Genomic DNA, 25710 nt, shown 5'->3' on the forward strand with positions numbered 1-25710 from the left:
AGTCCCTTCACCAGGCGGCCCAGCTCGTACGTGTTGCAGCTGGGATCTGCACTCAGGCAGTGCAGAGTCAGAGCTCTCCCAGCCCACGCTACTTGTGTCTAGATCCTGGTCCCAAGCCCGTCCTCCACTCAGAGGTTTGACCGACGGAGAAGGGAGGTGCTTCCTCCTCGTCCCCGTTCAACCACAGCCCCCAAATTCTGTTGATATTATTTCCCAAATGTTTCTTGGCTCTGCTTCTTCCCTTTGTCCTGAGCCCAGGAGCCTCTGTTGGCTGGGACTCCGGGCCTCCCCGACCTGGCCCATGCGTCCAGCACCCCTTGGCTCTTAGCCCCAGCTGTGTGCCGAGCTCCCAGTGAATTTAGGGACTGGCCCTCACCCCTGCCTTGTCCCCCCTTCTTCCCTCACCTTCCTGTTGGGCTTCACCTCCTTCACGTTGCACTTGGCCTCTCAGATCCAGCCGTGTATCATCTCCATGCATCTTCTCAGAACTCCCGGTGGGGCACAGCGCCTTCCCCTGGACTTCACAGTGTCCTGTTTGGGACTGCTAAGCCATTATTCAGATGTTGGCTCTGGGTCTCCTAGATTGAGTTCCTTCATCTTTATGCATCTAGGACCTGGCATAACTCCCAGTTCATAGTAGGCCCGTAATAAATGCTTGTTGAACTTAACTGCATTTAATGACCATCTGTCACTAATCAAGTGCTATGCTAGAGGCCCGTTTAATCCTCACAATTATTTTTTTAAAGAAAGGTGCTATTATTCCATTTACAGATGCAGAAATAAAGATTCAGAGAGCTGAATAGCTTGTCTAAAGTCTCATAGCTACTCAGTGCCAGAAGTGCGATTTCGTTTGAACCTAAATATACCAAATTCTAAGATCATGCTTCTTTCATGTCCCTGGGCTGCCTCAGTTAGTGTGTGTGCATAAACAAGGATGGAAAATTTAAGCTAAAGAAATTAATCTCTAATGGTGGAATTTGGGGCCTCAAGCTGAGGGTGAGCTAGGTGTTCAGGAGGAAGAGGGCATATAACATTCCTCCCTCAGTTGGTCCTCAGGGAGTTACCCACTTCTGACTCACGCCCACAGCCTTGGATGTCCCCCTTGAGACTTTATTTCTGGCTCTGACTGACTCATCTTTGGTCACAGTGCCTTTATTGCATCCCCCATCCTGGAAGAGTTTGGGGAAAAATAGCCCATGAGGCCTTGTGTCTGGATGGAGGTCACACTCTGCCTCTCTGATGCTCCTCCGGTCACATCGTGTGCGTCTGCTCATTCCTGTCCCGCTGTGGTGGTTTTTGCAGGTGGTGTACTTCACGGCCACGTTCCCGTATGTTGTGCTCGTGATCCTTCTCATCCGAGGAGTCACCCTGCCCGGGGCCGGCGCTGGGATTTGGTACTTCATCACACCAAAGTGGGAGAAACTCACGGATGCCACGGTGGGCCTCTGATTTCATTCCTCAAGCGCCTACAGGGGAACAGCACGTGGGGTTGGGTCCCACTCTGGGACTCTGTTTAGCAGAAGGGGTTAGACCTCCTCTCACGGGGCAGCTCACTGTTAGCCTTTACAAGCTCCTGATGATTTTGACATGTTACATACAAACAGGAAGTTTTTTATGAGAAGTGGGCAGCAGGGGGGTTTCAGGTTCCTGGAACAGTTGTCCTACATCTGGGGTTGCAGTGGAGGTTGAAATGAAGAAAGAAATTCCCTTAATAGCTTTGGGTCACCTCATGCCACTTATCTGTTGCTAATTATAGTGTGTTGGAAATGGAGTTTTGCTGGTTGGAAAATAATTGCACTTGGACAAACTGCAAGCAGTTATAATTTAAAGAGCTCACACTTGTACACACACTTAAAGTACACACACTTGTACTTTCTGGTACCTTCTGTACAGGCATATCTTATTCTAAAATCCCCTAGGACTCCATGTGAAGTGGTGATTGTTTAATAAAAAATGCATTTTCTCACCTTAAAGAAAATTCTGCTTTTCCAGAAGACTTTAAGAAAACATAGCTACCATTGAGTTTGCACACAGTGAAAAACCTCCAGATAATGGCAGCTTAAACAAAAGTTTATTTTACTTGGAGGTACTTCAGCAGTCTAGTGGTAGATAGTCAAACACTGGTTGGATGGCTCCATAGTATCACAGGCTCCTTTCTGCTCCACCATCCTCAGTGAATAGCTGCCATATAGCTGCCAGAGCTCCAGCCATCATGTCAGCATTCCAGGTAGCACAAAGTAGTGAGGGAAGGGATAGACCACCGTCCCTCTGTCTTTAAAAGAGAGAAAGCCTGGAAGTTCCATATAACACTTGATTCCTCTCATCATCGGCAAGAAATTAAGTCATATGATCTCCTCTCAGCTGCGTCTTCCCTTGATTCTGGGAGGTGGTTGATTGGCTGAATGTATGGCTGCCTTTAACTAAAACCACAACTTTGTTACCAAGGAGTGTGAGACAATAGAGGTTGGGATAGGCCCAGACTTTGCCAGCACATACCTGAACTATCTCTTTGCATGTGTTAAACACAACGTAAAAGCCAGATTTTAACTTATAAAAATGATAGGAAGTCATTATCAAATCATATAAATCTCTAGCTCAAACTCTTGAGTTGCCTTCTGGAGTTTTATGAGGACAATTAAATTGCCAAGACAAGTAAGAGGTGCTGTCAGGCAGGTTCAAGAAGGAGGTGGCACTAAAATCCATTGTGTGGTGATAATAGAGCATGCTTTACTTCAATGGGGTGGGCTACAGAATTTCACATTTTTAGTAAATTGTAATCTGAGAATGTCAGCTGTAAAAAGTTTTGCTTTTGTACCCATGAATATTTTTGCTTTTGCAAATTGTTTCTTTATTTTGAGATGTTTTCTAGCTAAAGAAAGGGCTTTCCCCTTTTGTATCGTTTTACATGGTGGGGCTTGCCAGCATGAAATGTGTACGTTGCTTACTGAGTTCCTCTCCTTTGATTAGAATGGAGTTAGGGTCTCCCAGTTCAGTCACTGCCTCTTTGGTTTCCGGTGCAAGCGACTGCGTATGTTTCCCATTTATATTGGTGCAAAAGCCATCCTGTCCTGATTGCCTCCCTGCCTCCCAAGCCTCAGACCATGTGGCATTGGGAGCCTGCCCTCCCCCAGGCCAGCCTCCTTCCATGACCTTGAATCTTCCCCTCTTTTGCCTCCCAGGTGTGGAAAGACGCTGCCACTCAGATTTTCTTCTCTTTATCTGCTGCATGGGGAGGCCTGATCACTCTCTCTTCTTACAACAAATTCCACAACAATTGCTACAGGTATGTAGAGGCACTTCAAGCCCCAGAGGTGGCTGGTGAGTGGGACTAGGGCCTGGGGACAGAACCTTGGGCTGAGTTATCGCATGCCTGAGGCCACATCCTCACATTTCACCTGAGACAGGATCTGACAGTTGTCTCTGGCGTGGAGGAAATCCCCTGCGAAGGCTGAGCTGCGGGCTGCTGGTGGCCTGGCCTGGACCCCAACTTGCACCCTGATTCTGACCCTTGGGATGGAACTGAGTTTCTCTGGAGGTGCTGTTCCACTGGCTATGTCCTGGGATAGTCATTTGTGAGCTATCTAGTCCATGGAGACAGCTGTATGGTAGCTGTTGATGACGTATGGTCATGCGTTCACTTGACAGACATTTTTCTAGTGAGCCCAATGAGAAAGGCAGCATGGGACAGTCAAAGAAGAACCATGGTGGTGGCTGTGTTAATTAACTCAACAGCGGGACCCCTGTTTCATGCATATGCTTGTCAAATCATCACATTACATACTTTTAAATATGTTAAAATATATTACAATTTTATTTGTCAGTTAAACTGAAAGTTATGCAAACGTTGAGTCCCCTCCCAGATTTAAGAAACAGAACATCAGGAGGTGTTGGGTGTTGGGAATCTAGATTTCCAGACAGGATCTTCAGGTGGTGATGGTGCAGGGTGACACTTGGATAGGGTGATAGTAGGGGGCTCTGGAACCCCAAAGACGTGAGTCTGTACAGCCCCTGGAGGAGGTGACATCTGAAAGTTAAATCTGTCTGTGACAAACAGTAAGAAGATAAGGTTTGTTCTCTTGAGGGGCTGATTTAAAAAAAAAAAGGAAAGAAGCTTGGAGTCAGATAGACTTGCATTTATGACTTCACCATTTATTAAGACTCCAAGACATGGGTAAGAAAATTCACTTTTCTGAATCCCCATTTTCTAATCTGTAAAATGCAGATTATAATATTTTGTTGGGGGTAAGAGACAACGTATACAAAATTCTCATGGCAATATTTTACACACAGTAGGAGCTCAGTAAACAGCGGTAGCCATCACTGTTATTTTTAATCATGCCTGAGATCGTTTGTGAACCAAGAGGAAGAGATGACATGTAAGCTGTAGCCTAGGTCGGCTGGGATGGCCTCACACAAGTGCCATCTCTGTGGGCCAGATTTCAACAGGTGCAGGGGAGGAGGGCATGTCTGCAGGTGGGGCTGAGTGGGGCTGGGGGTGACGAGGATATGGGGGGGCAGGCTGATGGCACTGCAGCAGGAGTGGGCTCACGGGGGCGGGAAGGAATTGGGGCCTGAGAATCGGCTGCGGAGAGAGCCTTTGTGTGTGTCTGCGGGGACACAAGTAGCGCAGAGTGAGTGACCTAAACAACAGAAGTTAACTCCCCTACCATCTGGAGGCCGTCAGTCCAAGATCAGGACGTCAACAGGATGACGTCTTCCGAGGCCTCCCTGCTTGGCTTGTGGCCAGCTGTCTTCTCCCTGAGTTCCGTCTGGTCTTCATGCTCACTGTGCACCCTTATCTCCTCTGCTTATTGGGGCCTCAGTCATATGGGATTAGTGCCCACCCCCATGACTCCCTCTTAACCTAATTACCTATTTAAAGACCTGTTTTCAAATACAGTCACATTCTGAGAAACTGGGGGTAGTGACTTCCACATACACATTTTGGGGGCCCGCAGTTCAGCCCGTAACAGCTGTTAGGCCAGGCTAAGGAGTTTGAGGTGCTTTGATCATAGCTGCTTACTGATTTACGACCCACGAAAATCAACCTGAGCACCCTTGAAGGGGGAGACGTGGCTCTGCATTGTGTTAGGAATGAGGCTGTGTGGTGTGGCTGAGGGGCAGGAAGACTGGGTTCAAATTGGAACTTACTGTTAATGAGCCCGTTACCTTCTCCTGGGCCTCAGTTTCCCCATCGGTAAAAGACCCTGATGCTGGGAGGGATTGGGGGCAGGAGGAGAAGGGGACACCAGAGGGTGAGATGGCTGGGTGGCATCACCGACTGGATGGACATGAGTTTGAGTAAGCTCCGGAAGTTGGTGATGGACAGGGAGGCCTGGCGTGCTGTGATTCATGGGGTTGCAGAGAGTCGGACACGACTGAGCGACTGACCTGAAACCAAAGGGCTGAACGACGCAGATCGTGTCCTGAGTCCTTGCTCCCTGCCAGGCTTTGTGCGGCCCAGGCCTCATCTGGTTCTGTCCTCACGAGCTGTGAGCGAGGTGGGGTCATTGCCACCATTTAAAACAGGAGTGGAGAGAAAGTGACTTAGTCACGGTCATGCCTCTAACCTGGAATTTGGCCCCATGGCTCCATCTAGCTATGATCCTACTTCTGGGTCTAGAATGGACAGGGCAGTGTGGGAACTGCAGCCGCATGGCCAGCAGAGGGCGCTGCCTCCGAGGCGCTGGCCTCCTCCTCCCCTCCAGGCTGGCCCGTCAAAGCCTGTGTGCAGAAACCCCAGGCTCTTCTAAGGTTTGGTGAAATTGGGTGGTCCCACTGCCTTCTCTCATATGTGGTTCCTGTCCCAGACTCTGCAAAACGCCCCCATCCCTCTCTGATGGACAGACTTACTGTGCTACTGCCAGGAGGGGAGACCTGCTTCTATAGCAGAGCTTTGTCCTGGTGCTTATACACTCAGCCCAAGGGAGCCTGTGGTCAGGCTGTTCATTTCCTTGTAAATAAGAGAGAACAAGACCGGCCTACGGAGAGCACCTGTGTAGAAACGGGCGTAGGCACAGGTGCCCACCAACACAGTGGTGTGTCCCTCCCCTGCCCCTTCCTCCGGACAAAGCGCAGCTGGTAACAGACCGGTCCTCCCCCAGGGACACGCTGATCGTCACTTGCACCAACAGTGCCACCAGCATCTTCGCCGGCTTCGTCATCTTCTCAGTCATCGGCTTCATGGCCAACGAACGCAAGGTGGACATCGAGAACGTGGCCGACCAAGGTACCGTGCGGTTGTCGCCCTGCTCTTGTGGGCCGGGTTCCACGTTCGCATCCTGAGCTTCTGACTTGTGCTGCTGGGCTAGGAAGCTGTCCTTCTGGGGCGGGCTGGAGAGGGGGCAGCCTCGGTCCCCCTTTGTGGAGGGGCCCGGAACAGCTGAAGCGCCTGCAGAGCTAGAGCTGGCCGGTCCTTACCCAGAGGGGTGGCTATAAAAGCCCTTTCCTGCTTCCCTCTCCTTCTCTCTTTTTTAAAAAGATATTTATTTATTTGTCTATGTCGGGTCTCATTTGTGGTATGCAGGGTCTTCGTTGCACCATGCAGACTTATTGGACCCTTGGCGTGTGGGATCTTAGTTCCCCAACCAGGGATTGGACCCATGTCCCCTGCATTGCCAGGCTGATTCTTAACCTCTCGGCCACCAGGGAAGTCCCTGGTCCCTCTCCTCTTTTAGCTAAGCTCCAGCCTATGTAAGGTCTCTACCTGTTAGGCATATGTAGAGGATTCTCCAAGCCAACCAGCGCTCCTGCAGCTGATGTGGCCACAGCCTGCCGCAGGGTGGCATCCCTCGCCGAGGGCTCTGCAGGCACGGAGCCAATGCTTATTAATAAGAGCAGCCTTCTGCTGACGAAGCACAGCTTGTAAGGTCTGACATGCTCTCGGGGCCTTCTGCTTAGTTAGCAATGCAGACCCTCAGTGTTTTCCCCAGTGGGTGGAAGGATTGGTTGGTGGTGGAGGGAGGGATGTAGGATAAATGTTTACTCTCTGCCCAGGTGATCCATCTGTTGATGGCTCACACTTGTGTGGTCTCTTTGGAGGGTACAGAGGGCTGTCATTTTTTAATCTCATTTAACCCATATTTCTAGCACAGTATTTTGCAGAGAGTATGTAATACTTTTATTGAACTTTTAATTTCCACCCAGCCTTATTCTACGCAGGATTTGGGTGTTGAGCGGGTTTCGGTGACGAAGGGATTTCATTGTGGCATTGTCTGTCATTAGGGTCACCCTCTGATCAGGCGTTTAGGAGATGCCTCGGGGTCGGGACCGTGGCTGGGGCCGTGGCCGGGGCTGAGGGGACAGGATTGTCTATGGGTTCTAGACCGTCCAGACTGTGGGCCTGTCTCGTGGCTTCTCTGTGCGGTTGTCTTTCTTGAAGGAGCTCACTGCAGACCTCAGATAATGGCTCAGACGGCAGCACGAGAGAGAACAGAGCCTTAGCGATGTCACCTCCTTGGTGGGCTGCTGTCTCCCTGCGGACCGGTAGTTACCACTTCAGTGGGCTGATAGCACACTGCGGGCCTCGGAGAGTTAAAGAACCAGCTTGTTCCTGGGGAATGGGGGCTAGTTATCTCTCCCTGGAGCGAGTGTTGAAGCCCCAGGGATTTTGGTCCTGCAGCAGTGCGCTAAATTAGACATCCCAGAGCTGAGCCAATGCCCTTCCCTGGTTGAAGAGTTTAAAACTCCTGGGGAGGAGGGAGGTGGCAGGGGTGGGACATACAGGGGAGGGGAGAGAAGTGAAGGCTTTGTCTTCAGGGTGCCTGTGACACCCAGCTGTCCTTATTTCCTCCCAGCAGGGTACCTGGAGCAGCTGGGTCCTACCCCACTTTCTGGCAGGTCTGAGGTGTTTCGTCGTTTTTGAGACATTACTGAGCTGTGAGCCAGTGGCTGAGTGGCCAGCGATAGTGATTGCTGAGATACGGTCATGTTAGTTTACTCTTCCAAGCGCTTTCCTACCCCAGGAAAGGGATGTGGGGGCACACGTTGCTAAAGCCCAAATCACATTTTGTTTTTCCTTTATGTACAAAGCATCAAACAAATAGTCCGGGTTTCCCTCTAGAATTTTCCCTTTCTACATTTTTTTCATTTCCTCTGACAGGGAGAGGAGCTCTTCTCATGGATTCTAACATGTTGTGTTCATACAGTGGACCCTTGAACAACGCAGATCTCAGATACGGGGGGGTTAGAGGTGCCAAACCTCCAAGTGGTCAAAAATTCAAGTTATGATTGATTAGTAAGCCCTTTGTAGATACAGTTCCTCTGAATCGGAGATTCCTTTGCATCCATGGATTTGCCCAACTGTGGACTGTCTTGTATTGTATTTACTACTGAGAAAAATCCACGCATGCCCGGAGGCTGGCAGTCCAAACCTGTGTTGCTCAAGGGACATCTGTACTTGGTAGTTTCCCATTGTTACCAGCACGGAGAAGTGGGTCTCACCCCCACTGGGGAGAGGCAGGGACCCTTGAAGTCTTCTCCCAGACCCACGGGCAGCTAACCCTGCTCATTTGAATTCGCATACCTTCTTGTAAGTGATTTGAAGGCTTGTCTGACTTCCCCAGGCATAATGGAGACCCTGCAGAATACAGGACAGAGGTTTGGGGTCAGGCCTGTGTTAGGTGCCAGCCCCATGCCCTCCTTGCTAGGTGACATTGGCACGTGAACGTTCAGTTCATTTGTGCTGATCTGGCAATAGTAACCGTGTTTTGATGTTTAGTCCAAAGCTGGTTCTCTTTAATGACCTAACAGTAGTGCATTTTGTTTAGAGCTCCCTTTTAAGAGAGGCTCAAAGTCACTACCTCAAATCTTGGCTGTATCAGACTGAGGGTGACTGAGGGTGGGATTGGTATGAGACCAGGCCGTCTTCTGCTCTTACAGTGGGCATGGGGAAGGGGGCATGGTCTTCTCAGGCATCGACTTCAGAAAAGCAGCTTTCTGGGAAGTCAGCCTGTAGAGGCATCTCCCAGCCATCTTCACGGCTACCTGGGGAGTGCTGACCCACTGTCAGAATCCTACCAAGATGCTTACCCACCTGCAGCAGGACTGGATTAGGCCCAGCAGGGGAACACTGAGGTGCATGTAGATTTCCGGGCCCACGGGGTAACTCCCAGGTAACCAGGCCACTCGGAAGTGCCGCCCTGGCTCCCTTGCCCCCTCATAGTACAGAGACCCTGCTGATGGAGATGAAGGGACCTTCCCACCGTCTGTCTGCCACCGGGAAGCCAGTGCTTCCAAAGGCTCAGGGTTCAGCGCTGCCTCTTCTGAGAACGCGTGCACGTGTAGCAGGTAACCTGCAGAGTGAGCCCTCCCCGTGGGCTGCGGGCCGTGCTGGCTGCAGAGCCCCTGGTCCTGTCTGCAGCGGCTCTCTCGGCCCAAGGAGGCTGTCGCTGTAGGTCTCTGGGGGCCCTGCCCGAGAAGCTGGCCCGCCGAGCCCCTTTGGGCCCCTCTCATGGGAAGAGCAATAATGGTCTGTGCTTACTGAGTTCTCTCCACAGCCAGGCATTGTTCTGAGCCCTTCACTAGTATCAGTACTCTTAACGTTCACAGAGATTCCCTGAGGGTGAGTGAAGGGCTCAGTCGCATCCGACTCTTTGCGACCCCCATGGACTATACAGTCCATGGAATTCTCCAGGCCAGAATACTGCAGTGGGTAGCCGTTCCCTTCTCCAGGGGATCTCCCCAACCCAGGGATCGAACCCAGGTCTCCCACATTGCAGGTGGATTCTTTACCAGCTGAGCCACAAGGGAAACCCTATCCCTGAGGGTAGGCACTATTATAATCCCCATTGTATGGATAAGGAAACTGAGGTGTGTCCAGAGTCTTCCCCAAGTCTTATCTAAAGTCCTGCAGCTAGTAAGAGGCAGAGTGAGTCTCCTGGTCCCTGGGGCAGCGGAGACTACTCTTCAGCTCCTGGGCTTTGCTGAAAGTGGCAGGACTCAGCTTCTGTCAGAGACACCAGCCTCACCCAGGGAAAACTCACCGTGGCTCGGGCAGTCCCTCTTCCCAGACTCTACAAAATATTATAAACCTGTATTTAAAAAAAAATTCACTCGCTAGCCATCTTGGATAAATGGAGTTTTCTGAACATGATGTCTTTATCCTGTGTTCTGTAGGGAGGCCACCGAAATAGAAACAGGCCCGATATTTGGAAATCCTTCTCCACCCTGAAAAAGCAGTGACATCCAAATGGCCGGAATCCTGTTAAGGCAATCAGCCGAGGTCCTCCGGCAGTGGCCATTTTAAGACCTTCTTGTCCGCTTTATGAGCCTAAACTGAACTGGCTTCCTCGGTGTTCAGGGCACTGAACTGGCTTCCTCCGTGTGCTGCGTTTGAGACCAATTTTGAACTGTAGTTTAATACTGAGTTTTCTTTTATGGTTCACTCAGGGAGCCTTCAGAGGCTGTTTCTACGGTCTGTTCAATAAATGCATCAAGTGAGGGTATCTTAGGCATTCCAGGCTTTATATTTTAAATACCCAAAGCCCTAGGCAACATTAGGAGCTAACAACCTGATAAATTCCAGTTTGAAAAAAGGGCTGTTATGATTGAGTTATAAAAACTCCAGGTGCTGCGATTTCTGGCTTCCAGACGTGCCCTGGCTGTGGATTACTCCAACATTTCCTGGTCTCTGCCCATTATCATGTAGGTTTATACTTACAGGGAAGTTCACAACTGCAGGGTCTTTAACCATCTTCCCAGTGAGGCCATGAGGCAGGTAGGAACGGCTGGCAGGGTTTTACGTTAGCAGAGAAAAACACAGCTCAGACATCCTCTATCAAGACCACACACGATATTCTTGGGAAAACTCAGATCAGAGCTGCTAATTTCCAAGTTCCTTGTCTACTCCTAAGAAGAGCCAGTATTCTGTGAGTGTTGATGATGTGTGAGGTCTCAGCGCTTTACCTGCAGCATCTCCTCATTTGTTCGTCATGACTGTCCTATTATGAAGATCTATTGTTATCCCCATTTTACAGATAGGCAAGGTTGAGGCTTATAGAAATAAACTAACTTCTCTAGGGTTGCACAGTTAGCAAGTCATGGAGTCTGAATTTGGACCCTGAATGGTCTAACCATTAGCGCCCAGACTCTCTTAACTCTTGTATTTCCCTCATCCCCACCTAATTCCTGTGGACTGATATAGCCCCATGTTTACCACGCCTTTGTAGGGCAAGATCCTGAAAGCATTAGACTGATTCATGTTTTATGTAAAAGGTTTTGCCTGGAGGAGTGACTAAAAAGAAGGGTAGCAAAAGCGGGAAATGATGTCATTCTGGGAATGTTTAACCCTGATAGGGTTTCTGAATCTCAGCACGCTTGACCTTTGGGTTGGGTAAATCTTTCCTGTGGGGGCTGTGCATTGAAGGATGTTTAGCAGCATCTGGCCTCTACACACTAGACCCCAGTAATCATCCCTCAAGACATCCTGGTTATGAGAATCAAAAATCCTGGTTATGAGAATAAAATATGTTTCTAGACATTGCCATATATGCTCTGGGGAGCAAAATCTCCACTGTTCTAGAGGGTAATATTACATCTTTCCTCGACCCATTAATATAGACATGGAGGTTTTTGTGTTTATTTGCGTGGGACACAGCCTGGCTGCAGTGTTGGGTTGGCCTTGAGTCTCTGCTTTGCCCCTCTTTTTGAGCCTCTCCTATGAGTTTCTTGAGATATGGATCTAATTCCCCTGGTCCTTCCCTTCAAGGAGTTTGAGGTCTAATTGGGGAAATGGATGAAGAGGAGTAAAAACATGGGACACAGAAGGAGCAGCTTCTGTTGTAAACGACTCAGCACTGTCATGGAGAGAGGACCCTGTGGGCTTCCAGGAAGAGGGGTCTTGGAGCTGGACCTGCCTGCAATCATCTGTCTTGTTCTTTCCAGGGCCAGGTATTGCATTCGTGGTTTACCCAGAGGCCTTAACCAGGCTGCCCCTCTCTCCCTTCTGGGCCATCATCTTTTTCCTGATGCTCCTCACTCTTGGACTTGACACTATGGTGAGTGTCCCCTTTTGACCTCTACCCCAGTCCTCCTTCTGAAGACCCCTCTTCTGGGACTCTATTGTCCATCACATGGCAGAGTTTGGGCTTAGCATTCTCTCAGTGTTTCCTGAAGTGATGTGTAGTGACGGTGAGGTACCTGTCTGAGGCTCAGGATGACCTGGCATTTGTGGGTGACCCAGGTGATGGTGCAAAGGAGCCGCGCTCTCTCCCTCTGTTCTTTCTCCATGCAAGTTTTACCTGTGCTCTTCCTGCTTGGGTGTCCTTTTGCCAAAGCAAGTTCTGTGGGGCCTGATAAGGGAGAATAATGTGAAGTCAATTTTAGGGAAATTGCTCTGGGGCTGAGACTACTACAAATCATGCTGACAGGTGCTCAGAGTTTAGTAGTTGGGTGCAAGGAGAGTTTTTTCCTCAAGTGGAAGATCAAATGCGATGTAAACGGGAGGAGAGGAATTTGCATCTCATGAATACAAAGTGGAGCTTAAAGTGTTGTAGTGGATGGATGTGAGTGCAGTCTCTGGGGGCTGGAGACATAGCTCTAAGGTTCACATCCTGCTTAGATTCCCCTTGCTGACCTTGTGGGTGGGACCCCAGCAAGATCCTTTAGACCCATCAAGGGAAAGTAACCCCAAAGACCAGTCCTCATACAAATACCACTTGGCCTGGTGGGAAACACAAAGGACTTTTTCTGAGCCTTTGGGGTTGGGCAGTGTCTCAGGTGTCCCTTCTCCGGCATCATTCCAGTTTGCCACCATCGAGACCATAGTGACCTCCATCTCGGACGAGTTCCCCAAGTACCTGCGCACACACAAACCGGTCTTTACCTTGGGCTGTTGTGTTTCTTTCTTCATCATGGGCTTCCCAATGATCACTCAGGTAAGATGCCTGCCGCACACAGGCTTAGGATGGGGGCAGGTTGGGGGTGGGGCTGATGGCTTTTCCGTCTTTTTACTCTTAACTCCCAGACCTTAGAATAACAGCCAAACCATTGCCATTTCCAAGTAGATGGCACCAGTTCGTTAGAGACTGACCGCAGAGAAAAATATGTCACTTTGGCTACTAATGATACTTCTAGCATCTTCATAATTGAGATGTAGCCTTCTTGAGCCAACGAGACAGGTGTGTCCTACTTTAAGAAAACGAAATACATGGAAATCCAACTTTACCAACCAGGGAAATTTCCACTTGATTACCTGTAATATACAAGATCTATGGTCACTGGAGTTTCTTTTGGTCCTGAGTGTCTGGTAAGATGAATGTTTGTTCACCTGATGTATATGTATATTGCTTTTGCTGTCTCTTGGACCTTGAGCAAGTCACCATGTTGGGCCTTGGTTTCTTCATCTGTAAAATGATGGATTGAAAGGAGATGGTCTCTAAGCCTCATCTGAGAGTGAGGTAAAGATGCAGGGGGATGTATGAGGACTGTCCACTGACAGACGTGTGAGGACTGCCCATTGACACCTGAAGGTCTTATGGAGATTGGTCACATGCTGGTGTTATGGGTAGAAATGGCCATCTGCTGCTTAAAGCAAAAACAATGCAATCTGGCTACTTTCACAGTTAACATCTTCAAATGTTTACTGTTGCCTTTTAAGAGTAAGATGTTAGATCACTTTTCTGGGCTTGTGCTGTTGATGAGCTCGGAGTCTCTCGAGGGACTGCTTTGCTAACACAGCAAGGCCTCTGGCTTACCTACCTGACCAGAGTTAAGTTGCTCCTCTCCAGGGGAAGGGGGGATCCTTCAGCTCCTGTTGGCACGTGACCCTGCTCAGGCTGAACGGACTGGCTGCTGGAAGTGGGACGCAGCCTGGATCCAGGCCCCCTGACGTTGCTTGTCTGTCTTCCCTGCCAGGGTGGAATTTACATGTTTCAGCTTGTGGACACGTACGCCGCCTCCTACGCCCTCGTCATCATCGCCATCTTTGAGCTCGTGGGGATCTCCTATGTGTACGGTAAGGGAACCCCTGAGATGGATGCCGAGGCCAAACTGAGTGTCGTGGGGCGTCCATGGCAGGCAGGTTTCTCATGTTTAAGAAGGCAAGGCAAAGGCTTCATTTGCAGCTATTTAGGAAACAGAGCTGCACCTTTATTTCCAAACTTGCCTCAACCGGTTGGATCTAGATTTAACAGAGAAACAAAAGATGACCAATGGTGAAACTTTGTTATCAGAAACTGCTAGGACTGGGGTGTGCCCTTGACAAAGAACGGTTAATGCCTGTGGACGGTGGCCGGACTGAGGGGAGGAGGGAGACTGCTTTGCTCCTATGAACGTATGTCAGGGTCTTGGTAGCTGTAGTCTTCATGCAGCCTGAGGTGAGGAGTAGCTTCAGTGGTGGTCTCCTGATACTAAGTGAGAAAAAGAGAACCTCACAGATCCTTGTATGTGGGTGTGTTAGTTGCTCAGTCATGTCTGACTCTTTGCAACCCCGTGGACTGTAGCCCGCCAGGTTCCTCTCTCCATGGAATTTTCCAGGTAAGAATACTGGAGCAGATTGCCATTTCCTTCTCCAGGGGATCTTCCTGACCCAGGGACTGAACCTGGGTCTCCCACATTACAGGCAGATTCTTTACCATCTGAGCCACCAGGGAAGCCCCATCATAGATCCTTAGGACACTTTGTTAGCATCATGGGAGCCTGTGATGCAAGATCTCAACCCCACACTTTCTCAGGAAGAAACTTCCAATTCCCTTATAAATTAACCCTTCCTATCATCACCATAGCAACAAGCATCCTATAATCAGTGGGGCCATTCTCAAGAAGAACAGGAAAAATCAGCAGATGCCATCTTTGCCCTTCCTGGAGAGGTGTTTGTGCTTGGCTGGGGGGTGGGGTTGAGTCTCACTGGGTGACCTCTTGAGCCCCTCGTGTGTACCACCAGTCAGCTACTGGAGTCAAGACGGTGCTGACATCCTTGTGCCTCACAGTCTCAGAACCATCCCTAATATAGATAAGGCCTCTATAGTAAATACCAGGAAGGTGAAAAATGCCAAGTCAGAAGACCCATCTGTATTTCAAAACCAAAAAGAGATGGTGAAAGGAAAGGCAGGGTATCACTTGGATGCAGGGATGTGCTTAAGAGTCTTTTGCCTTTAATGTAATGGTTAGCCTCTTGCCCATCAGGGCTTCAGCAGCTTCTCACTTTACTGAAAAATCCATTAAAATGGAGGGTGATGGGCAGTCAAGATATAAAAAGGAAACCTCTCAAGTAAAAACTGGGTGCCCCAGAAACAGGAAAACACTCCAATCATTGTTGGGCATTGGCAGAAGAAGAATTTATCTCAGCTGGAGTTTACATCCCCACTGCAGAGAGAGTTTAGTTTCTGGCCAGAGAAGCAGGCAGGCATGCCAGCTGTCTTGATGGCATCAGAGGCCAAACTGCCAGCACTTTGGGCCGATGAGACAGCCTCAAGCCTGCGGTGACGGCTGTGATTGAAGACTCGCATGTAGGGTAAGGCTTCAAAGAGCTTCCTACCTGAGCAGAGAGTGGCTGAAACCCGGCCAGTCCGCCACAGTGAATCCTAACTTTTTGCCCAGATACCAAAGGCTTTACTGTGGAGAGGCCTCTGGGGCTCTCTTTTGGGAAACTCGAGCCCTTGTGGGTCCACACATAAGCTGAAGTCGTCAGATGGTCTGTTGGCAAAGTCAGGAAGGCACTTCATTGCGGCACCGGCCCAAGTGTAGGTAGCCATCTCATTGACCTCCTCTGCTGCCTGTAGCCTCCCCGCTATTGCCCACAAAAGGCAAATTTGCATGATTCTTTCCAATAAAACAGGGTTGTTAAGTGTGGTTTACAAGCATCCATTAAAACAGAAACCTTTTTAACATTACTGTTTTTAGGACTTAAATATCTCTCTCCCAGCCCTCATATAAATCTGGCAGTAGATTTTTTGGTTCTGAAGGAAAAAGTAAATCCCGAGTGCTTTTTCCCTGGTCTCTGCTAATCTTTCCAGGGGGACCACCCAGGCAATTACCTGGACTCTAGAAGGCTGGTGCTCGGCCAGCTCCCAGGACGAGGTGGACCGTGTGCTAAGCTCAGGTTGAATTTGACTCCTGTATTGTCAGATGTGGGTGTGACCCTCTGATTTTGGACCTGGAGGGAATTCTAAGAAGGGAATCTTAGAAGAAATACTTGAAGCTAAAGTCATTGTTAGAGGTGAAAGGAAAAGCCTGTACAAATATATAACGTATGCTCCAGATGACAGTGGATTTTCTTTATTGAGATAATGAGCCCCCAAACAAACGCAGGTTAGTGTAAGGAAGTTGAACATGAACCCATGAAGAAAGGATATGAACCTGACTGATTTGATCCGCTTCCATCCTGGCTGCTGAATCTGAAAAAGAAGCAGACACATTGCAGAGATTTGTGTTTTCTTCCCGGTTCTAATGATCTCTAGAGTCTAGATATTCTAGAGGTTGCCATTCAAACATTTAAAATACTTTGGGTACAATTTTCAAGTTTTATCTTTAGATCAAAAGAGCTGATTCAGGCTCTCAAGGCAATGCTCTTCAAAGGCCAATATCTGGATATCAGGTAGCTAGAAAAGTGGAACTCCCCAAGTTTGGTGTAGGAACAATCTCTTTAACAGACTTTACCTAACAGAGTTGCTTTGTAAAAGTGATTTGTACTTTCCTGAGAGCCAATGCAGGGACTTTCTTGATGGGGAAACCATGGCATTAACCTGCGGTCACAGAGTCCTCATGCCTGACAACCTGCTTGGCTCCACACTCTGTGTTTCCCGCAAATCACAATGTACTCCGTTGTCTCAATCTATTTTCTTCCACGTTGGTCAGTGACTTGTTTTACATCCCACAGCACCCTGTCTTCCTCTCCGTCTTTGTGAGGGATGTTGGAGTTCCAGCAGGCAATGACTCTTACCTGGCTGGGAACCCTCAGGCTGCCCAGAGATAAAGGAGGGCCAGACTAACCAGAAAAGCACTTGAGAAGGTGGCATTTCAGAAATAAAACGACATAAAAGAAAACAAGGACTGAGGCTTAGTACTGAGCTTATTGCTAACCAAGGCAGGGAAAATCTAAGCCCACGCATAGGATTTTGGCTCCAAGGGATGCAGCCAAAACATCACATTAACTGTCAGAGAATAATTGGAGGTACCCCAAGGGCTGGAGACCTAGTTTGTGAGACTGAGGGCAAAATGAAAATCTGGGACCCCGTGTTAAAAATTGTTCAAGCTGGCGACAGGAGACCATTAATCCAGGGGTGGCACCCTTCTCAGCACCAGGCCCTGGACAGGTGCTTGGCTCATAGGCCAGGAGGCTGGCCCTGGCCACACAGTGGGGAGAGCAGTCCCTGGAAGACCATACTCAGACCAAAGGCGAGGGTGTGATTCATGAACACAAGGGCCACAAAGTTGCACGGGCGAAAGTGATTGGTTGGTTGAGGCAGGTCCTTGATTTACAGGTCAGGGCTGGTTGGTTATATGGGGCTTGTGGTAGGCCCCTTTCTGGGCACCAGGTCAGCGTGTCTGAGTCTAAAACAGTAGCTATGAGTTAACTGCTGTTTTTCTTTCCTGCTGTTTTTCTGCTAGCTCAGGGAGAAGCAGTTCCTCTGATCCCTTTTGCAGCTCTCTTACCCCTCCTGGTTCAAGGTCACGCAGCAGGCAGATCTCCATGCACAAGCTCCTGGCTCCAAGATCGATTTCTCTATCTAGCGTTAGCCTTGATGAGGGACTTGGACAAGTGGGGAGGATAGAGCAGGCAGAGGAAGCCGTGTGAACAAAGGCCTAGCCACTGACGCAGTACGGGACTCTGGTGGGGGCTTGGGCATGAGTTCAGGGTGCAGGCGGTCTGCGCTGGGTGCGGGCCAGAGCAGGTAGGGGATGGAGGGATTGGAGAGCCTGACTCAGTGATGAGTAAGAGGCGGGAGGCTTGCCTGGCGGCTCCCACTGATGCCCTTGGGCAGCATCTGCCAGGCCACGCTGGCAGATCAGGCCGATCCATCACAGGATCTGGAGACTGTTGCAGCAGGCATTGAAAGCCCGCACGGGAAGGGAGGAAGCTGACTTTCCAGGGATTGTGTTAACTCTGGAACCCAAATCATCTCGCTCAGTTCTGGGGCTGCTCCTAGGCATCGAACTGCCTCCTGCTGAAACTGGGCACCCGCCATCCACTCCCTCCTGCAGTCTGGACCCAGCTCCCCGTCCCCTCTGGGGGAACCTGAGCACCTCTCCTCCTCCAGTCTGGACCCAGCTCCCCGTCCCCTCTGGGGGAACCTGAGCACTTCTCCTCCTACCCCTGCCTCCCATAGGAGGCTGTCTCTGTGTGTCTTCTTCAGCCTAACCTTGAACCCTGTCACATCAATTTCCCTAGGCAAGCTGCACACCACCGTCTCCTTGGAGGATGGTTTAATGGAGAGGAAGGGTAGCAGGACTGATACTGAAAACAGAAGATTTTAGAATCTTTTCCTTTTTGAAGAACCGAGTCCCACTTTCAGGATTTCACGTGGGTTTCTGAGGTCCTCATTTTTTTTTTTAAATTATTTTTAATTGGAGGATAATTGCTGTACAGTGTCGTGTTGGTTTCTGCCATAGAGCAACATGAATCTGCCATAGGGATACTGTGTCCCGACCCTCCCACCCCTGCCCCATCCCACCCCTCTAGACTGCCCCAGAGCGCCAGGGTGAGCTCCCCATGGTGCAGTGAATTCCCACCGTTTCACACACGGCGACGTGCGTGTTTCAGCGCCACTCTCCATTCATCCCGCCCCGCCGTGTCCACAAGCCTGTTCTCTGTGTCTGCGTCTCTATTGCTGCCCTGCAAATAGGTTCATCTGAGGTCCTCATCTTTAACTTTCATCTCTTTTTTAGTTCTAACACTCACTTACGTCCAGAGGGTCTAGTGTCCAGAGGCCAGTCATTGAAGGAGTTTGATGATGGGAAATGAGACACAAGCAAACCCAAAGATGGTCAGATAGCTGCTTAAAATGTGCAGTTCTTGCCCGCGGTGGCCCATTATTTGGGGCAACCAGTCAGAACTGCCGTCTATGAAGGAGCTCAAACTCAGGGCCCTTTCACGTCTCTTCAGCATGGTAACCCCCCAGTTCTGAGAAAGCCTTGCTTCTGATGAGCTCAGGAAACAATACAAGAAACTTCTTCTTCCTCAAAAATTCTCTGTGGCTTTTCCTTTCAAAGAGTGGATGCTGGTTATTTGGGGCCCTGAGAAAAACTCTCATCTGCTTTTTACTTCACATAGTTATGTTGATCAGCGACCAAGAAGACCACAGTCCTTTGAGTTCCAACACAGTGGGTGATAGCCATGTGGAAGTCACATTGGTTCTTGCCTGCCCTTATCATCTTCCATGGAGCAGAGATAAATTGACTCATGGAAGAGTATCCTTGGGAGTGAGTGAAAGTCCCTCCGTTGTGTCTGACTCTTTGTGACCCCATGGACTATTCAGTCCATGGAATTTTCCAGGCCAGAATACTGGAGTGGGTAGCCATTCCCTTCTACAGGGGATCTTCCCAACCCAGGGATCGAACCCAGGTTTTCCGCCTTACGGGCGGATTCTTTACCAGCTGAGCCACCAGGGAAACCCATCCTTGGGAGGGTGGGGGATAAAAGCAACATACAGTGAGTCTCCCTTGAAATCCCAAGGCTTTCATAATATACTGTGCTTCTTGATCACGATCGTAATTGGGTTTGCCAGAGTTGGTTGCTGAACCTATGAGCCCACTCGCGGAAACAGCCACACAGGTGACTGTGTCAGCCTGTGGCAACGTGGAGATGCCTGGGTTAGGCTGGGATGGAGCTTTCTAGCTGGGACCGTGGGATGACATCTCATGTTGAACTTCACTGCAGAGCGTGTTTGCTATCTATTTAAACATTCCATTTGCCTTCATCTTCCCAGCAGTGAGTCATCTGTCTGATGGTTTTCTATGTAATAGGGGTCATGTTGACAGCAAGAGGGGGCCATCCCAGCCAGTGACAGGCGAGTGAGGGCCGCTGCTGCTGTCCCCTGCTGCATCTCACCCCCTGCTACCGCCCCTCATGCTCCATCTGCGTTTGTCTCTTTGCAGGCTTGCAAAGGTTCTGTGAAGATATCGAGATGATGATTGGATTCCAGCCAAACATTTTCTGGAAAGTCTGCTGGGCCTTTGTGACTCCGACCATTTTAACTGTAAGGACTGCATGCTTTATCATGCCGGTGGCACCTTGCATGCATATGCGATGCTTTATGTTGAACAAGATGTGTGCCTACATACAGATGAGCCTGGGGAGCTGGTAGGATGGATATTATTCCTGTCTTTCAGCTGAGGAAACTGAAACTCAAAGAGGTGAAGCACCTTGCCCAAAGGCGCCAGGCTGATGGAGGGGTGGGGGCAGAGCTAGGACTCATGCTTGGTTCGGAGCATCCCTAGGGAGCATTTCCCATTGTATCAGTCTGCCTCGTGTGATCCCAGGTTCCACATGCTAACCACAGTCCACCCTTTGAACACAGTGCTTTTATGTACCATCTCATCTCTCCCCTACAGGAGTTCATCATCTCCATTTTACAGAGGAGGAAACTGATATTGTAGAACTATTCATTGTAACAACAGCCTGGTTTTCAACCCAGGCAGTCTGTCTCTAGAACTCTTAAACACTGCTCAACACAGCCACTATACAACTAATATATATAGCAGAAGTTAGACTTTTATTGTTCATCTTTATTGCTTTTGAGGACTATCTTATCATCCTCAAGTGTGATGATGACATTTTAAGATCATCTGACATTCATCTTCTTAAAGATCAGAGCCCTTCGTGTACCAGTAAATCTGCATGGGGACTTACATGCACGTCCTGTCACCTGCTCCTTTATTGTGGCTGAGCTTCTGGCTTTGCCTCCATCCACTCTCCAAGCACAGTAATTGACAAGAGACCTCGTGTTTCTTCCCCCCTGGCTTGTGGTCAAAGGCTGCAGGAAGCTGGCTGTAGTTCCTGCTGAGCCCAGCAGGGGGCACTAGAAACCAGATTAAGACCTTTGTTTTCGCTGCACCGTAACAGCTTCTTGAACGGAACATAACAGTGAACTAGTAAAGAAAACAGATATTTTCCTTAAAACAAAACCAAAAACCACCCTAAAAACTGTCACAGAGTGAGCTTTAATCAAAACATCTCAATTTCTTTCTGAAAAAGAAGTTTAGACAGAAAAAACATTCAATTATTTCCCTCCCTCGGCATTGACCGGAGACATCGTATAGAAGCCGCATCTGTGTCTACGTCTGTATCTGTATCTGATATCACCTATCAGAGGCTGCAGTTTGTCTGAAAAGTCCCACCAGGCTGGGGACATGAGAGTTGAAAAAGATTAAGGTAGATTTTGCAGTTTCTTGAATTCAGGACTGATGGGTTTAGCCATCTACGAGAGGAAAACAGAAGACACCCCCACCCTCTCCCCTGTCTGCCTCTGCTGTTTTCCCTCTCTCTGCTGAGCTTCGCCAGGTCCTCCTGTTACTATACACACGTTTTATTCTTGGGTGAAATCAAAGTTAGAATCTGTCCCAGATTCTTTCGACCTTTGCCTCCCGTCTTAGAACAGATTAAGCTTCAAAGAATCTTACTGTATTCTGCAGAAACGTATCACACAGTGATAATCAACGTGACGACTTGTGGGGTCTAGCATCAGGCAGCCTCTTTAGGAACATTGTCTTTTAAGCTGCTGACCACCCTGCTTGCTGGGTGATTCTCCGGTCACTTTATAGTTGTGTGTGCTGAGGCTTGGAGAGGCTGAGGAGCTTGCCTGAGGCCACAGAGCTTGCAGGGGGTAGAATAAGAATCGAATCCAGGGCTATCTAGGCTTCAAGATAATACCTGTCTAAACACACTTCTAACACATTTCTAAAAGCCTAGTTGCTTTCATCTCCAAGTGGAGTGTGGCCAATTCTGGATTAAAATCATCCCAGTCTTCTTTAGGAGCAGAATTTCAGAGAAAAGGGACAATGGGGACTGGCTGTGTTTTTTTGAGAAAGTGCCTCAACTGTGCTATGCATTACTCAGTTTCCATCATAAAACTCTCCACAGAAACCTGTGGAAAGGTTCCAGATAATATTTTCTGCCAAATCCTCCTTCTGTGTTTAGGAGCTAGAGACAAGAAGAAGTGGTCAGTTCCCTCGTCAGCATCACCTTCTGTTGCCATCAGCTGAATGTCAGGTGGACCTGGCTCCATGGCTAAATTATCCTTTCTCATGGCCAGGTTCATCTGAGAGCAGGGTTTTAGCAAAGCTGATTTGGCGGGGTGAAATTGATGGCAAGAACAAGTTTACACAGATAAATTTGATGTGATACCTGTGTAACAGGAAATGGTGTCAGAGGACCAAGCCTAACCATTCCTTTTTGGCCATTTGCCCTTCTGTAACAGCTATCTTGTAGGAGACTAGACCGAGCTGAAATTATGGGCTTCAATGACTTCAAAACCCCTGAAATAAAATTGATCATTTTTATACATGCCTTCATGAATTTATAGAGCTATAAATATTCTGCATGCAATTATTGTATACATAGGCAGATCATGTTACTGACTTATGCACACATAAGCAGATGTATTGCTATTTATATAGTAAATGAAATGGAGCAACTTACCATAATTACATTAAGCCCTATTTCCAATAGACTGGTTAATAAAGCTTGTAACTCTTGGGGCAAATGTTCTAAAGGGGGCCTAGAGTCGATATATCTCTTATAGGAGCAGTATTTTCAACCATTGTCTTCAGGCTCTTGTTGCTTTGAATCCATATATTGAATTACTGTTGCATTGGAATAATCACTTGCCCCCGCAGTCCCGGCTTTGTAGCAATCATAAAGATGCCTTACATTTGTATAATGCTTCCCACTTTTCCAAAACACTTCCATGTATTATCTTTCCTGACATAATTCCCTCCAATCATTTTCAGGCAATTCTTTTACTGCTGAAGATAGAACAAGAGAGGTGAGGAGGAGGGAGGAAGTAGGTGGATACGTTGTTCTAGGCAGAGGCTGCCATAGGTGGGTTGAAAACAGGGGAGAACTCCATTTTCTGAGGGTAGTGCTCTCTCCCCCAACACAGCCATTAGGACCCCTCTTCTGTCTTTTCTTGTGCCTCGTTTTCCCAACATATCTGTTCCTTTGCAGCTGCACTAACCGTTTTCAGAGGTTTCTCATCACTGTTGTCTGCCAAAGTGCCTGGTGAAAATGAATCATGACCTCTCTTAAAAGTGAAGGGGGCGGTGCTTCCCTGGTGGGCTAGTGGCTCAGACTCCATGCTCCCAATGAAGGGGGCCTGGGTTTGATCCCTGGTCCGGGAACTAGATCCCATATGCTGCAACTCAGAATTCACTTGCTGCAGCTAAAGATCTCACGAGACACAGCTAGGACCCAGCTCAGCCAAATAAACATTTTTTTGAAAAAAGCAACAACAGAAATGGGAGAGGGTCCCCTGAGTAAATAGCAGACTGTTGATTCCAGAAAAGCCCTGTGTTGTCCACCGGGTGTGAAATGGATCTGTTTTATAGCAGAAAAGTCTGAGACATACGGGTCCCTCAGCTAGTTAGCGGCAGAGCTGAGATTAGCTAGTGGCAGAGCTGAGATTAGTTAGCGGCAGAGCTGAGATTAGTTAGCGGCAGAGCTGAGATGAGCCTGTCCCCACCTCGCCGTCTGGTGGCCTGTCCACCTTGTGTCATTTGGGGGGGCGGGGCCGCCCTTCTCTTTGTCCCACCGCTGATTATAGAACCAGACTTCCTGCTCAGCCACTGCTCAGGGACCACTTGGCCAGCTTTAGAGGCAGCTCCTGGAGATGGTCCTTTCCCCATTCAAGGTGAAAGCAGAGTAGATGCAATTCGTTTTCCACATTAACCTAGTGGATTTTCCCCTTATCACTCAGGCTGGATCATCAGTTATAGAAAGCAGAGACAGCCCCTTGAAAACACCCACCATCCCCTCTCCCACCTCCACCCCTCAGTCACCCTGGTGTACATCCTTGAAATTTGTCCTCTCAGGTTGGATGCATGAGACAAGTGCTCGGGCCTTGTGCACTGGGAAGACCCAGAGGGATTGGGTAGAGAGGGAGGTGGGAGGGGGGATCAGGATGGGGAATACATGTAAATCCATGGCTGATTCATGTCAATGTATGACAAAAACCACTACAATATTGTAAAGTAATTAGCTTCCAACTAGTAAAAATAAATGAAAAAAAAAATTCCCCCTCTCAGCCCCCCTGAGTGTATAGACACCCACATGCATTGCTGAATTTTTACACAATGACAAGTACAGCCTCAGCTCCTCGGTGTGTGTCAGTTCATCTCTGAAATCTAGTTCTTTCATTTGGAAAATGTAGTAATAATACTTCCTTTACAGGATCATCACGGGGGAAAATGAGCTAATAGATATGAAAGCAGCCAGCTCACAGCAGGGGCCCGACACGTGACTGTTGAGGGCGTACTCACGTCCCCACCCTAACACGTGTGTTTCTCTTCTCTTCCCAGTTTATCCTCTGCTTCAGCTTCTACCAGTGGGAGCCCATGACCTACGGCTCTTACCGATACCCGAACTGGTCCATGGTCCTTGGGTGGCTCATGCTTGCCTGCTCCGTTATCTGGATTCCGATTATGTTTGTCATAAAAATGCATCTGGCTCCTGGCAGATTTATTGAGGTAATTGTATCAGCTCCTACGCCTGCCGTTCCCTCCCAGGGGACAAGCTCTGAGAGCTCTGTGTTTTAAAAAAAAAAAAACAGAAGATTTGGTAAACTTATTCTAATGGGAGACTGGGTGATTAAATGGTTACAGTTGCTATCGTTTCTATTAAACCTGTTTTTATTATGTGTCATTCCTCTAATGGAGGGGCTCCGCCAGTCGGCAGGCCGAGCTGTTATTGTGTTCTTCCTCAAAGCAGTGACAGCTCTGAAAAATAAGTGATCAGAGTGTCTCCTCTCTCCACGTGCCCCCTCCTCCTCTCCCCTCACCCAGAGTTTATTTATTATTATTATCATTTTCACCCAGAGTTTAAATCCCAGCGTTTGGTTGTTAACCACACAGCAGATCGCCCCTTTCCTGATGTTTCTCTCTGTCGGAGGCACCTCCCTCCTACCAGTTACATTTAAAATCACTAGGTGTAGCTGAGGGATCCAAGCTGGTTAACATGTCACGTAGAATGTAACATTCCCGTAGAAGGTAATGAAAGGTCCAGGGCATGGCTGGTATGAGGTGATGCTTATCTTAGTTAGTCCCTTGCTGAACCCATTTCCCATTCCTCATGCAAAAAGCTCCCCACCCTCACTCCAGAAGAGGATGGTAAGGGGACAGCCGCTTGCTGAGGCACCGGTGAAGTGTGGTTGGGCTTTTGTTATTCATGAGAAATCAAGTGCTCAGCCGTGCTAGGAAGCGATCCGAGCTGCCTTGTCTTGGAGGTCCAGAGGACTGCTGTTTTGAACCAGATCAGCACTACTCAGGGCCCGGCCCAGGGGCCAGCACCACTGGGGAGCTTGAAAGTAAAAGTGAAAGTGTTCGTCCCTCAGTCGTGTCTGACTCTTTGCGACCCCATGGACGGTATATAGGCTGCTCTGTCCATGAAATTCTCCATGCAAGAATACTGGAGTGGGTTGCCATTCCCTTCTTCAGCGGCTCTTCCCGTCTCAGGGATTGAACGCAGGTCTCCTGTGTTGCAAGCAGATTCTTTACCATCTGAGCCACCGGGGAAGCCTAGGAGCTTCCTGGAAATGCAAATAATCAGGCTCCACCTCT

At 48.8% G+C, this 25710-nt stretch overlaps 1 protein-coding gene across 1 annotated transcript in view; it reads left to right on the forward strand.

The window, feature by feature from the left end:
• SLC6A5 (solute carrier family 6 member 5) overlaps positions 1-25710 on the forward strand; it is a 56439-nt gene that overhangs the window by 24688 nt on the left and 6041 nt on the right. The window contains exons 8-15 of the mRNA XM_043875104.1: positions 1303-1437; positions 3180-3283; positions 6105-6229; positions 11884-11996; positions 12744-12875; positions 13855-13954; positions 20035-20135; positions 24454-24621. Of these exons, the coding sequence (XP_043731039.1) occupies positions 1303-1437; positions 3180-3283; positions 6105-6229; positions 11884-11996; positions 12744-12875; positions 13855-13954; positions 20035-20135; positions 24454-24621 (978 nt within the window). The remainder of the gene's footprint in view (positions 1-1302; positions 1438-3179; positions 3284-6104; positions 6230-11883; positions 11997-12743; positions 12876-13854; positions 13955-20034; positions 20136-24453; positions 24622-25710) is intronic.

This window comes from Cervus elaphus, chromosome 2, assembly GCF_910594005.1.
Source record: "Cervus elaphus chromosome 2, mCerEla1.1, whole genome shotgun sequence".
NCBI classification, from domain to species: domain Eukaryota; kingdom Metazoa; phylum Chordata; class Mammalia; order Artiodactyla; family Cervidae; genus Cervus; species Cervus elaphus.